Source organism: Salvelinus alpinus, chromosome 17 (genome assembly GCF_045679555.1).
Source record: "Salvelinus alpinus chromosome 17, SLU_Salpinus.1, whole genome shotgun sequence".
NCBI classification, from domain to species: domain Eukaryota; kingdom Metazoa; phylum Chordata; class Actinopteri; order Salmoniformes; family Salmonidae; genus Salvelinus; species Salvelinus alpinus.
This window is the reverse complement of record NC_092102.1, coordinates 34823020-34837935: the sequence shown is the minus strand read 5'-3', so window position 1 is coordinate 34837935 and position 14916 is coordinate 34823020. Positions and strand designations below refer to the sequence as shown.

At 44.7% G+C, this 14916-nt stretch overlaps 1 protein-coding gene across 3 annotated transcripts in view; it reads right to left on the bottom strand.

Annotated features, from left to right (window-relative positions):
- Positions 1-14916, bottom strand: part of ift122 (intraflagellar transport 122 homolog (Chlamydomonas)) — a 35497-nt gene that overhangs the window by 19288 nt on the left and 1293 nt on the right. For 2 of the 3 annotated variants that reach the window (XM_071348706.1, XM_071348707.1), the window contains exons 6-19: positions 14816-14882; positions 14583-14729; positions 13725-13800; positions 12180-12371; positions 11544-11682; positions 10872-11074; positions 7968-8105; positions 7653-7817; positions 7268-7465; positions 7015-7155; positions 6618-6671; positions 3867-4028; positions 2320-2486; positions 1610-1781 (exon numbers count right to left, since the gene is read on the bottom strand). In XM_071348706.1, coding sequence (XP_071204807.1) covers positions 1610-1781; positions 2320-2486; positions 3867-4028; positions 6618-6671; positions 7015-7155; positions 7268-7465; positions 7653-7817; positions 7968-8105; positions 10872-11074; positions 11544-11682; positions 12180-12371; positions 13725-13800; positions 14583-14729; positions 14816-14882 — 2021 coding nt within the window. Of the gene's footprint in view, positions 1-1609; positions 1782-2319; positions 2487-3866; positions 4029-6617; positions 6672-7014; positions 7156-7267; positions 7466-7652; positions 7818-7967; positions 8106-10871; positions 11075-11543; positions 11683-12179; positions 12372-13724; positions 13801-14582; positions 14730-14815; positions 14883-14916 lie in introns of those variants that run through there. The other variant, XM_071348708.1, reaches the window with a different exon arrangement.

The window sequence follows — 14916 nt, the reverse complement described above, 5'->3', positions numbered from 1 at the left end:
CCTCCCTGCAACCTAAAAATGTGCATTCCCAGAAGAGGCAAAACTTTCACTTCCATTCTCAGAATGTTAAAAATATTAATGGCTTGTTCCCAGAACTAATGGGAAACCAAAAATGTACGTTCCCACAACTTCCAAAGAACCAAATGTGCTAGCTGGGTCTGTGGTATGCGCTGCTCTGATGGGGCGGTTGAGTCAAAACAGATAAAAGTTCTTAGCTAAGGCTCTTTAGTGCTTTGGACCGCTGGGTGCTTCTCACATTCTAGTCATCCTAGGCAGAGATTTAGAGGAAATCTCTAGCTTGGCTTTGCTCTGGTTTTATAGAACATGGTTTCAGTTTGTATTGTTTCAGTAAATATGCAGTGTCATTTTCTGTGTTCTGGGTTAGACCTACACTAAATGGCTAAATCGTCATTCCAAAATCCTGAACATTAATATGGAGTTGGTCCCCTCTTTGCGGCTATAACAGCCTCCACTCTTCTGGGAAGGCTTTCCACTAGATGTTGGAACATTGCTGCGGGGACTTGCTTCCATTCAGCCACAAGAGCATTAGTGAGGTCAGGCAATGATGTTGGGCGATTAGGCCTGGCTCACAGTCAGTGTTCCAATTCATCACAAAGGTGTTCGATGGGATTGAGGTCAGGGCTCTGTGTAGGCCAGTCAAGGTCTTCCACACTGAATTTGACAAACCTTTTCTGTATGGACCTCGCATTGTGCATGGGGGCATTGTCATGGTGAAACAGGAAAGGGCCTTCCCCAAACTGTTGGAAGCACAGAATCGTCTAGAATGTCATTGTATGCTGTAGTGTTAAGATTTCCCTTCACTGGAACTAAGGGGCCTGGCCCGAACCATGAGAAACAGCCCCAGACCATAATTCATCCACCAAACTTTACAGTTGGCACTATGCAGTCGGGCAGGTAGCGGTCTCCTATCATCCGCCAAACCCAGATTAGTCCGTCGGACTGCCAGATGGTGAAGTGTGATTCATCACTCCAGAAAACGCGTTTCCACTGCTCCAGAGTCCAAAGGCAACAAGCTTTACACCACTCCAGCCGACGCTTGGGATTGCGCATGGTGATCTTAGGCTTGTGTGTGGCTGCTCGGCCAAGGAAACCCATTTCATGAAGCTCCCGACGAATAGTTGCTTCCGGAGGCAGTTTGGAACTCGGTAGTGAGTGTTGCAACCAAGGACAGACGATTTTTCCACGCTACGCACTTCAGCGATCCCATTCTATGAGGTTTTGTGGCCATTGTTGCTCCTAGACGTTTCCACTTCACAATAACAGCACTTACAGTTGACCAGGGCAGATCTAGCAGGGCAGAAATGTTTAATTTGACGATCTGACTGGCTGGCATCCTATGACAGTGCCACATTGAATGTCACTGAGCTCTTCAGTACGGGCCATTCTACTGCCAATGTTCGTCTATGGTGATTGCATGACTGTGTGCTAGATTTTATACACCTGTCAGTAACGGGTGTGGCTGAAATAGCTGAATCCACTAATTTGGTGTATGAGGTATACTTTCTGATGAGCCAAATAAGATACAATACTGTAGCTGTGTCCAACAGGTGTAAGGACCATAAGTGAAATGTGAATGATTCTGACTGACCTCGTCCCAGTGTCGTGCCTCCACGTGCAGATGCACCAGGGCCTGCAGGTCTCCCATCTTGGAGTAGGTCTCAGAGGCATAACCATGGTGCTTCAGCTTCTGGAAGTAGGCCGCACACTTAGCCAGTGGTTCGCGCTCCGCCTTATCCAGCTTACGGGCTATGTCAATTAGCCTGATAGGGGAGTTGAGGAGAGATCAGATGGAGTGGGAGGGTGTGTGTTAATGTTTGTTAATGTGTGTAGTATGGGAAGCTGTCATGCCTGATAAAGCTTAACGGGGCCAACCAATCTTTCCCTGTGTTTGTTATGCTGGGCCTGCCTTAGCCTAGGTGGTCTGGGCCAGAGTGGGGGTGTGATTGACAAGCAGCAGACACTGGGTCAGAGAGGGAGCCCTTGGGGAGCTCTGATAGGACCACAGGACAAGCCTTATGTATCTGCCTGCTTCCCAATCACACACACCTACCACGCTTTCACATGACACCATGACAGGAGGGACGAAGAGAGGAGAACCAAGAGCTGTGTGGGTATGTGTGTGTGTGTGTGTGTGTGTGTGTGTGTGTGTGTGTATGTATGTATGTATGTATGTATGTATGTATATATGTATGTATGTATGTATGTATGTATGTATGTATGTATGTATGTATATGTGTGTGTGTGTGTGTGTGTGTGTGTGTGTGTGTGTGTGTGTGTGTGTGTGTGTGTGTTACCCACATGTCGACCCAGCCGTGTTCTCCTATGATGTCGATGGCTTTGAGGTGTTCTCCTGCAGTCAGGTACATCTGAGCAGCGGCCCGCGGCTCCTTGCTGTTCTTAGCCCAGTCGGCCTGCTTGGACATCAGCATGCGAGTGTTTTTAGGGTCTGCCGCGCCCACAAACTCCTACAGAGGGACAGGAAGAGAGGGAAGGTGGGTGAGATAGAGGGACAGAGAGAAAGAGAAGGAGTGAGAGACAGACAGGCCCATCTGGGTCAGGGCCTGGAGAGGGGGGACATGGAGTCACATAAACAGGACAAGGATTCCCCCACCGGTGTCCTCCAGCGCTAAAACAAATGGCCTCGAGGAACAGATGGCCACACAAATATACAGCAGCCACAAAACAAACACACACATGCACACACACACAGGGGAGGGGAAAGGAATTAGGCCTGTGTCATCTGCTTCAGTACTGTGAACACACACACAGTGACCACTCCACACACAAACACACTAAACACGAGATTGTCTCAACTTCAATTGACCCCTTCAACAAAGAATTCCCATTCAACAACTGACACTTGGAAACGTGTAACGCTACAGCCTGTCTGTCTGTCTGTCTGTCTGTCTGTCTGTCTGTCTGTCTGTCTGTCTGTCTGTCTGTCTGTCTGTCTGTCTGTCTGTCTGTCTGTCTGTCTGTCTGTCTGTCTGTCTGTCTGTCTGTCTGTCTGTCTGTCTGTCTGTCTGTCTGTCTGTCTGTCTGTGAGTGAGTGAGTGATAGAGTGAGTGACTGAGTGACTGAGTGAGTGAGTGAGTGATGGGAATAGAATACACACCCACAGCCACCAAGCTTAGATTATTTATTTATTTTATTTTTGGGGGGGGGTGGAGGTTGGGTCCCCCAGATAGCATAAGAACACATCATAAGCCATGAAATGTATTTATAGAATTACAGGAAATTAGCTTTAAAACTGCAAAAAAAAACTCAGCTTAAGGAAAAATGTATAGAATAGCAGGAAATTACTTCTAAAAGAGCAATAATTTTTCTGAGCCTCATGGTAAAATATTATGATATTAGCAATAAACCTGCACATTTTTCTCTATGCCCCATGGCAAAAAAAAAATCCTTAAAAATATGTATTTATTTATTTTAAAAATGTAAATGGTGTGCGAGAGTGTATTGACGGGATAATATATAGCGAGACATCTAGTGATGTATGGGAAGATGAAAGATGTGGAGGAGGTCTGCCAATGTACAGGTCCTCTATTTGGCATAAGTACACGGTGAGTGAAAACACATGCTGGGATCACCTCTACATGATCCCGTAGTTTGAAAGTCTGTGTGTGTGCGTAGTTTGAACGTGTGTGTGTGCGCGTGTGTGTGTGCACAGGTCTCACATGTTTGAACATATTGTATGTAGAGCCTGTGTGCAACGTGCATTAGTGTGTGGGTGTACAGTATAGGCACTTTAAAAACATTAATCGAAAGTCTGTGAATGTCCAATGTCTAACACTCACCTTTAGCCATACTTGAGGTTATGCGAGTGTGTGAGTACTCGTACTCACCTTAGCGTACTCAAACATGCGCAGGTCCGTGTACATGCTGAGAGCTCTGGAGTCCAAGCCAGTCCTCTTGTAGAGCCTGGCAGCCTCGTGGAATTTCCCCTGGTAGGCATAGACATCCGCAAGGAACAGCTCAGTGTCGCTCTCACCTCTCTTCTTCCTCTCCTGCAAATCCATCAGCATGGACACAGAGAAAGACATGAGCTAACAAAGTGAAGTCAGTTTCACCCTAGTCTGATACTCCACTATCAGTCCATAGTTTCACGTACACCGAGTTTACAAAACATTAAGAACACCTTCCTAATATTGAGTTGCTGGCCCATGTTGACTCCAATGCTTACCACAGTTGTGTCAAGTCGGCTGGATGTCCTTTGGGTGGTGGACCATTCTTGACACGGGAAACTGTTGAGCATGAAAAACCCAGCAGCGCTGCAGTTCTTAACACAAACCGGTGCGCCTGGAACCTACTACCATACCCCGTTCAAAGGCTCTTAAATATTTTGTCTTGCCCATTCACCCTCTGAATGGCACACAAACACAATCCATGTCTCAATTGTCTCAAGGCTTAAAAATCCTTCATCTACTGACTGGAATGGATTTAAGATCAATAAGGGATCATAGCTTTCCCCTGAATTCACCTGGTCTGTCTATGTCATGGATAGAGCAGGTGTTCTTAATGTTTTGTACACTCAGTGTATTTCATACAGTATGCACACACAGACACAAAGCCTGTTTCGTGGAATTCAATGATCCACTGTTTCCATGTCTACACTCAACACACAAAAAGAACATTACAATCAAAGATTGAAAGTCCAATGCAGCCTTTTTTAACTCAATATTAACTCATTGCTAGGTGACAATTAAGAACCTTACTGTGATTGTTTTCAATCAAAATAGCTTCTTAGCAAATAGCAATTTCTCAAGCAAGAATTTTGCTAGGACTGTCTGGGAGTGGTCTGAGTGGGGAGGGGAAAACTGAAAACTAGCTGTTATTGGCCGAGAGGTGTGGAACTCTCTTTTTTATTGGTCTATTAACTAATTTACCGCTTGTGATGTCACCAGACGGGCCTAAACTCCATCCCACCAAAACAGGCTGAAATTACAGGTGGTCTTTTCAAACAGATCTTACACTAAAAGGGCATTATCATATTTTTCACAATTTCACAGTATTATTCCAAACTCATAGTGTGGAAATATATAAAACACAGGAAATTCCGTTTTAGACTCAACTGGGCCTTTAATCAGGGCAACGCATGCAATCCCAACAATTCCCTTCCTCTGTCTCGCCTTGATGCAGTGGCGTGTATTCATGGGTGCCAAAAAATGTACTAAGAAAAAAATCTTTAAATCATTTATTTTTCGTCTCTCTCTGTTTTCATAATTTTCCTTAAATTCACAAGAGGCTAAATATACTATATCTCTCCAGAGAAAGCATCCGAACGAGCGAAACAGCGCTCCTCTTTCTCCGTATGTGTAGGCCAGCTATCTGGTCATAAAGAGTATGACATTGTTGCAGCCCGTAGCATTGAATGCAAGGGAAGCCAGCGACCATTTGGCCTCCCTTGATAAAAAAGTAGAAAATAGCCAATCACTGAATGAGCTCAACTGTGAATGGTCCTGGCACACCAAAGAAAAGAGAAGCCAGTTTGGATTTGGCTTCACTCCTATCACAGAGAAATACATCATCGATAGAAACAACTTAAATTGTTGAATCTCGTTATGTCGTTGTCCTCCGGTGACTAGCTAGCTAAAATTGGCCCTTTCCTAAATTAGCCATGGATGGAGACAGGGATTTGGACATGTGGTTTTAGTTAATTCCCCATACTGGCCAATGATTATAATGGGGATTCTGATACAATCATAAACTGCATTGTGCCCCTGGCCTGAGAGGATGGATGTTCAATATGTAACTAGATGTAGAAGGCTAATGTTAACTAGCTAACGTTGTCCATGAAAGGAAGTTAGGCTAGCCAGCAAGCATTTTAGCCAGGTAAATAAAAATTATATAAAAGTGTGTACTGTATGACAGTACATAGACTGTTTCGTCAACATGAAAGAGAGGAGGATGGCATTCATTGGCATTTCTCTGCAAGTAGGGTGAGTCATGTTTTTGAACTTGCACGAATGCACACACACACAAATCAGAGCCATGGAGAGCCACACCATAAATAGTTGTTGGTATCTTTTAATTGTCACTGTATTAGACTAAGCATAGGTGATTAGATGATGTTGACTTGTAGTAACTATCCACGGTTCTAAATCAAAGGTTTGTTTAGTAGTACGAAAATGTCAGAAACAGGTACTTTCTTGACAATGCTGTAGGCCATGTAACTATTGGTTACATGCAATATGCTTTGTGGACTTCACCGGACAGAGGTTGCTCTCTGGTTTTGTGATGAAATAAAGGTGTGATTGAATTTATTTTGCCACTGTCTTCTTATTGACTCGGCCTTAGGTCTATATACCACGGTCGCAAGCATATGAACTATCAGGTTATAGAGCAAACAACGCAATAATCACAACAGATATGTTGTAATATGGCATTTGTTTCTGGCTTCGCTTTTTACCCATGCACCGCTACTGCTTTGATGATGTCATGGGTAGCTCTGGTCAGCCAGTAAATCCATCCTGATTAAAGCTATGTGGTCTGTTCTGTTTTCTAGAGTCACAAACTCTGATCTTGGATTTATACAATTCAGACTAATCCATTATTCATTATTCATGTGAGGGGAGTGTGTCTGTGCCATATTGTACCTCAATGCTGTTGATGAGCTCCAGGTAGCGCAGGTCTCGTACTCTGATGAATGCCTGAGAGAGGGAGAGACACACGGGTAAACAGAATGAGTGGAACTCTTACAGTATCCAGAGAATCCACTCAGACCACATCCTTCAGCTATTCTATCACACTAGTCAAACGAGGATGAGAGAGGTTCAACATACCAATAGCTTCAGGCTGCACCATCTAGTGATGGACACTAGCATTGCAGTGGTTCCTGGTTGAAAAGTGTGTGTGTGTGTGTGTGTGTGTGTGTGTGTGTGTGTGTGTGTGTGTGTGTGTGTGTGTGTGTGTGTGTGTGTGTGTGTGTGTGTGTGTGTGTGTGTGTGTGTGTGTGTGTGTGTGTGTGTGTGTGTGTGTGTGTGTGTGTCTGACCTTCTTAGCGGTGTCAAAGTCGAGCCCCTCCAGTGCTTCCGTGGCCAGATCCCTCCAGTCACTGTCAGTCACACCCAGGCAGGCGATCTGATAGGCCTCCTTGAACATCCTCCTCTCCAGATACTGGTACATGGGAGCCGACTAGGGAAAAGGGAAAGGAAGGAGAAACCAGTCAAATCAACATATAATTAGAAACATAACTAAACAGCGGATAATAAAGCTCAGTTCTTCAAGTATTATTCTTTCAGCCCACCTGAGGCACCTCCACGGCGGACATGGAGTACACGTGCAGGCAGAAGATCTTGGAGCCGTTGTAGCCCACCACGAAGCCCTGCAGCTTCTGCTGATGCACTGGGAAGTTACTGGCCTTGATGTTGAGGTAGCCGCTGCCTGAGAAACACAGCATGTCCTCACACTGGGTGTTCCAGGCTACGCTGTTAGCATTGGGCTCCTGGGAAGTAGGGAAGGAAAATCACCGAGAGAGGGAAGTCAGGGGAAACGGAGGCGAAGGAAAGAAGGAGTGGGACAACAAGGGAGATGTTACACTTTACCCCCACAAACATAACCTGTGAACCCTAATTTTAAAATGAAGCCACCTCGACCTTGGCCTTAATAACTCTTGACCCCTAACCTCTGACCTGGAAGAGCAGCTCCTTGGTGTGGATGTCGTAAACCAGGCAGGTGTTGTGTTCGTCCACCACGGCCAGCTTGCTGCGGGATGTACTCATGTCCAGACAACGCACAGACGTAGACTGCTTCAGCAGAGTGATGGCAAATGGGTTGTCAACAAAGATCTTTAGGATCTGAAGAGAAAATTTATACCAGTTGAGCCACAAGATTTGATTGAATTGAAGCACAGGAAATAGCATCTCAATAAGACTAACCTGGATAAATACAAGTAAGTTAGCTAAGAGTTTGTGTGTACTGTATGTCTGTCTGTCAGTCATACTCACAGCTCCATTCTTCAGCCCCACCAGTAGGCCCTCTCTGCCCGGTGGGCCACCAATCACTTTGATGTAGCGAATCAGAGACTCCATAAGCCACTCCTTCTCCTTGATACTGGTGAAGGACAGACACTGCAGCCTCTTCTCCTGAAGGGGAGGGTCAGAGAGGAGACAGTGACAATTTGCCTGACGACTCACTACATACTGTACTTCATTCTGAGATTCTGAGATACTTCATTCTGCCATCATTGAAGTAATTTGTGGTGATGTCAATATGAGGGGTGTTGTACAAAACAAAGTCATCAGCGATTGGATCATTTCTAACCAATCAGAGTATCAAAGGCATTTACGAATTTTCAAAACCCTGCTTTACCCATATGTGTTCTGGATCTGGCCCAACCCATCGGTTTCTGGGACTAATCAGAATGTCTAGAATGTGTTTGCGTTCTAGAAATCATTGGGGAGGTACTCAGATCCAGACTCATTGCGGAGAAGCAACTAACGTCCGTGGGCGTGGCGTATCTTTAGGCCGGAGCAAGGAGTTTAGGTAGCCAGACAAAGTAAAAATACCACCATGTTAAAACACCGGAACATCAAACACAGGCATATCTATTTAGTAAATTTTATGCATTATCTGGCCACTACTGTAATTCATTCATCACCATTTTGTCTACTTTTAATAGTTTACACTTGCTCTTAATATATCCTTCTAATCTTACCTGTCACCTGTCACCGATGCATATATTTTTCATTCTCATCCAATGCTCTGTGAAGATAAAGTCTGATTTGATTTGACACAGACAACCACAGCCCGGTCAGAGGTTAGACAGTCTTAACAGAGAAACCATCAGCCTCAGTTGGTGAAGCTGTAGCAGGGCTATTAGAGACAGATCTAAAGCGCTTCTGTCACACACACAGATTTAGGGGAAAATAATACACCGAGTTAACTCCGGACTGCTCCCCCTCCTCCTCTCTGTCAAACCACAGAGACACAAACCAGAGACGAAACCACCAGAGACATCCAGCCAGGTTCCACAGTGCTGTGGTGGTAACCTCTCACTCCTCTCTGTCTCATTTAGGCTGTCTGATGGCTGAGGAAAAGAGACTAAGTGACAGAGTCCCTATTTTTTTTATTTCACCTTTATTTAACTAGGTAGGCCAGTTGGGAACAAGTTCTCATTTACAACTGCGACCTGGCCAAGATAAAGCAAAGCATTGCGACATAAACAACACAGAGTTACACATTAAATAAACAAATGTACAGTCTATAACACAATAGAAAAGTCTATATATATAGTGTGTGCAAATTAAGTAAGATTAGGGAGGTAAGGCAATAAATAGTCCATATTGGCTAAATAATTAACATTTAGCAGTTAAACACTGGACTGAAAGATGTGCAGAAGATGAATGCGCAAGTAGAGATACTGGTGTGCAAAGGAGCAAAAAAATAAATAATAATAATAATATGGGGAAGAGGTAGTTGGGTGGGCAATTTACAGATGGGCTATGTACAGGTGCAATGATCTGTAAGCTGCTCTGACAGCTGATGCTTAAAGTTAGTGAGGGAGATATGAGTCTCCAGCTCCAGTGATTTTTGCAATTCGTTCCAGTCATTGGCAGCAGAGAACTAGAAGGAAAGGCGGCCAAAGGAGGAATTGGCTTTGGGGGTGACCAGTGAAATATACCTGCTAGAGCACGTGCTACGGATGGGTGCTGCTATGGTGACCAGTGAGCTGAGATAAGGCGGAGCTTAACCTAACAAAGACTTATAGATGACCTGGAGCCAGTGGGTTTGGCGACAAATATGAAGTGAGGGCCAGCCAACGAGAGCGTACAGGTCACAGTGGTGGGGAGTATATGGGGCTTTGGTGACAAAACGGATGACACTGTGATAGACTGCATTGAATTTGCTGAGTAGAGTGTTGGAGGCTATTTTGTAAATGACATCGCCAAAGTCAAGGATCAATAGGATAGTCAGTTTTACGAGGGTATGTTTGGCAGCATGAGAGAAGGATGCAGTGTTGCGAAATAGGAAGCCTACACCCTTAAGCTGGCATAGGCAACTAGATTCAGCCGCGGGACGATTTTTATCAGAGCGGATGGTCGGGGGCCGGGAAATAATTATAATAATTTGTACACTGGAAATTGACCACAACTAAGCCCATACAGAGGTTGTATTGGATTACATTGAGACATGATCACATAATGTCTCTTTTTTTATTCGTGGAAATACTTGGGAACAGATTTCCATGGTAATTGTACAGTCTTTTTTAACAACAAAAATAAAATCCCCCACCAAAAAGAAGAAAAAAAAGATTTGATATTTATTTTTTTACCAAACACTTAGGGGGTCCCAATAAAAAAAACACTTGGGGGCTGGTTTTTGCCCACGGGCCGCCTGTTGCCACCCCTGCCCTAAAGGAGCACAGATACAGCTGGAGCCTATAAGAAGGATAGGAAGAAACATCTGGACGACCACTGGCTCTAACCATCCATCTCTGGCCTCTCTCTCTAGGGTGTTTTGGAGTAGCGACGCAGCGCTAACCGCTAATTCACTGGGTTTCAATTATGATAACAGCATGCTAATGTCTCTCGGCAGGGTCTTTCGCAATCTGTCACCGATGCATTAGTATAATTTACATGAGACGATGTCTCTCCAGGCCAGTGTTATTGAGTCAGGCCAAATAGTTTGTGTTGGTATGGCACTTTAGGGAGATGCTTATAACGGAGTGTTTGAGAAAAGCCTCAAGCCAAAAGCAAATCCCGGGACAACAGTTTTTAATCAAAGTATTTAGTCTAAATACAGACATTAATGTGAGCAAATAATATGACACAACTACCACTATAGTGTAGATGTGTGTCTGGGGGAAGTAGGTGATAGGGTATGATTTTGGGATTGGGTATAAGTCTCACCTGACACAGGATGATGTGCTGGGAGCAGACCACGAGCAGGTTGCACTCAAACTTTCTGCAGATCTTCTCCTTGATGCGGTAGTGCATGTCCGAGGAGTCGTCAGAGTACAGCTCGTAGATGAGGATCTTCTCAGGCAGCTGGATGGCCAGGCGGTTCCTGTAGATAGCTATCTTCTTCACAAGCTCTCTGCACTTGATCCTCACTGGGCATGAAGAAAGCACAAAAGTAGGAGGCATAGTTAGAACAGGGCATATAATCCCAGTCCCCAATAGTCCTGAATAGACCAGATGGTGTGACTCTACATAGCCTTCCAATGGACCACCGTATTGCTTACACCCATCCAGTTCCATCAGATCTGCTAGCACTGAAGAGGTAAAAGGTCACGCAAGGTGCTACAGATTTGAATTTGAATAAAACAGGCCTTTTCTGAATTCTAATAAGAGAAGTACAACACTGTGTACTGTCTAAATCAGAGCTATCCAAACCTTGTTCCTGGAGTGCTACTGTCCTTTAAGTTTTCACTCCAACACTAATCTAGCGCAACCTGATTTTAATAATTAGCTGGTTGATAAGCACAATCAGGTTAGTTACAACTGGGGTTGAAGCGACAACCTACAGGAGGGTAGCTCTCCAGGAACAGGGTTGGGGAGCCCTAGTCTAAATAAATCCACCTTTCTGTTCAGTGATGAGGTGCTGGACGATGACATCAGTCATGCTGTCTCTGTAGGCATAGCGGTCCTTGTACAGGCCGTGCACCGTGCTGAAGATGAGCTGGAAGAAGGCTATGGTCCCATCCTGGCAGCCCAACACCTAAACAGAGGAGAGGAAATGAGAGTTCAATGTAGCAGTGGTTCCCATTAACACTTCCATGAAAAGACAGAGAGACAGGGTGTTCCTTCTTTTTGTTAAAGCCCTGTCTGAGACAATGTGGAGATGTCAGCAAGGTACCTTATGCCTTCCCATATGAGTTGTTAGTATTAATATAATCCAAAAGAAAGATATAGTGATATTACTTCCATGTTCTCTATGGGTGATCACATATGCTTTTTCCACAAGTTAAAAATAACTAATCTCTAAATGTGTCCCAAAGTGATATGAGGTTGCATCAACATTTGATCTGACAGATGACATCTGTAGCGTTGTCAGTAGCATTTTATCATTTCAGCTCTGCGTTCTTCACAACATGTCTCAGCATCATATCAGCACTATTTTAAATTATAGCGTTCCAATACAGTTCACTTTAGACACACGCACGTACTCTCACACATTTACTCAAATGTACACACACGTGACTAAAAGAGACACACCACATAGTTGGAGTCAGGTTTGACTCTACAGGTCCACACCCAGGAGCTCTGCTCCCCGATGGTGCCGAGCCGCACCCCATCTTTGGTGTAGAGGGAGGCCTGCTTGTCCGAGCCACCCATCACAATGTATTCCCCCTTGGAGAAGTAGCTGACACAGCAGGGGTCATAGGTCAGAGTTCTGTCCTTCCCAATCTGAGAGAGAGAGGAACAGATATTAAAATAACAAAGTCTACTTCATATTTATTGACCTTTATCTGGGCTATGATTGTCTAGCCCAAGGATTTCCCCTGACTTGGGGAATGGACTATTTTTTTACCAGAGCCACAGGGTAGTGCACTATATCGGGAAAGCCTACAGTCCATCCCCTTAAGCGCCTGACCAAAGAGATGGAAAAACACATACACACTTTCTTGCTTCTAAATAGGCTCTATTGTGCTGGCACTTGAAGTCCATTTGCGCAACGTCATATCAGTTCCCCGACTCTGTGCATCTGTTTCTCCTCACCCTGAAAAAGAACCGCCTGACAGTCCATTCTTTTACCCTGAAATAAAACCCTTTTGGACAACCTCCCTTTTTTCATTACAGACTACTCATAGCACGGTAATCAAAACAGCATGTTCACTTACACTGATAAACAGCCCAGTGACAACACATGAGACTAAGGTTCCATGGCAGGGTAATGAAACAGTGCATATTTGTCTGTAATTACAATATTACCCAGGGGGATATGGGGGAGGAGGAGTAGTGACGGAATCATTATTAATCGCCGAACAGGATCATTTCCAGTGCAGTGTTACGGTTTCAATAGTCCCTGACAGGCTAATTGCAACAGAAAATATAGGGCTTAAAGGTCTCAGACAGTGGCCTCCTTAAGTGGTTTATGTGTTATCGTGGATGAGTGATAGCACCGAGGCCATTGGGGTTTCGTTGACCAATCACCGGTGTCCATCTGGGATCACAACCTAAACCCGTGGTCATAACCTAGGCCTCTTGATTTGTAACCAATTCAGTGGTTCGAGTGTCCGTCCTGAGATTGGAAGGTTGAGAGTTCGATCCCCGGGCCGAGTCATATCAAAGACTGTAAAAATGGGACCTAATCCATCCTTGCTTGGCACTCAGCATGAGATAGATTGGGGGTTGCGATATACTAGCGTCCTGTCCAGGGGGTGTACTTGGCTCATGCTCCTGCTTCCATAAGCTGTTTCGGCTCATACAAGTCAAGACTAATGAAGCGCTACTTACTTGATCTGTATGTAACAACTATGTGTCCTACACACCGATGTGCTACACAGTAGTTTCTATTAAGCAAAGTTGCTCTTTTCAATATCTTTCACCATTGCATTTTTAGTATATTTTATGTTTTATTTTATGTTAGACATGTAGCCTATTTATTCATTTGCTGTGGAAACAAACCCAAAATGTTTATCTAACATGTTCCCACAATCCAGATGGGCCGGAAGAAGGCAAAAACATTTATTAAATTCCAGACGCCTGAAGTAAATGTTGGGGAGATGGTTCACGGACATGCTTTTTGCAGACACACACCTGTTTTCCACTGAGCTGATAGAAGGACAGCTTCTGCCCCCAGTCTGCCACAGCCAGGATGTCATTGTGCTCATCCCTAAGAGAGACACTCCAACATGAGTTTATATTTTCCACTTTAACATTCTGACAATTAAACTGGATTTAGAAAGATTTCAAAACGTATTCACCCAAAAGGTACATTAAACCCTACATCTCACTGGTATGGTAAAAGTAAGTGTCCTATATCATTGTGTTGCCTCCAAACATATAAATCTAGACCTAACCAAAGTATTTCCCTGAGTTTTGATGTTACCTTTCTCAATTTCCCTGTCCTCCCTATCTGCCTTCCCTACCTGAGCTGGCTGAAGTGGTCTGGATCAGAGAACACTCCCTGCAGCATGGGCTCCCCCTCCTCTCCTTCAGACCTGTCCGTCTCTGCTCCTCTTCCTACCTGCCTCTCTCTCTCCAGCTGCCTGCCTAGCCCCAGGACCTCTACCCTGCCACTGCAGCTCTGGCTGTAGGCGGTGTCAATGAGCAGGCACAGGGGCTCTGGCATGCTGCTGTCCACATCCACCGCCTCGTTGTCCTCTCCCTCACAGAAGGGCATCCACTTCCACCAGTCCCTGTCAGAGCCTGCCTGGTCAAACACTGACACTTGCTGGCTGTCTACAGGCCATACACTGTCATTCTCTGATTTTCACTACCATGCTTGTTTCACATTGTGAACAGGCAGCTTAAAAAGACTCAATACAGAGAAATATCACAAAGTATTATTGTTGATTTCAAAAGCAGTAAACCTTTACTCTCCAAGACATAGCACACGCAGGTTTTAAAATGTTTTACACAGCAAAAAACCCACATGAGAGGAGAGTGACTCACTTGGAGGGGTTCCATGCGATGGACCAGATAGGAGAGGAGGATCCTCCTGGTCGCTCTATTTTCACCTTCTCCTCTCCGTTCTTATTCCTGATGCTCACCACCCCGTTCATCATTCCCAGGGCCAGGTACTGACCGTCATTGGTCCACCTGCGGTCAAAAGGATTATGACAATACTGACCATAAGAGAGGCTATCCAAACAAAAAGGAGATAGCAGCAATTTCTCTATACTCACCCACAACATGTTATCTTGCTGTTGACTTTGTGCTTGGATACAGATTTCTGTTCTGGGGACCACAGACCTAGAGAGAGAAACAAATTATACAGATGCTGCTC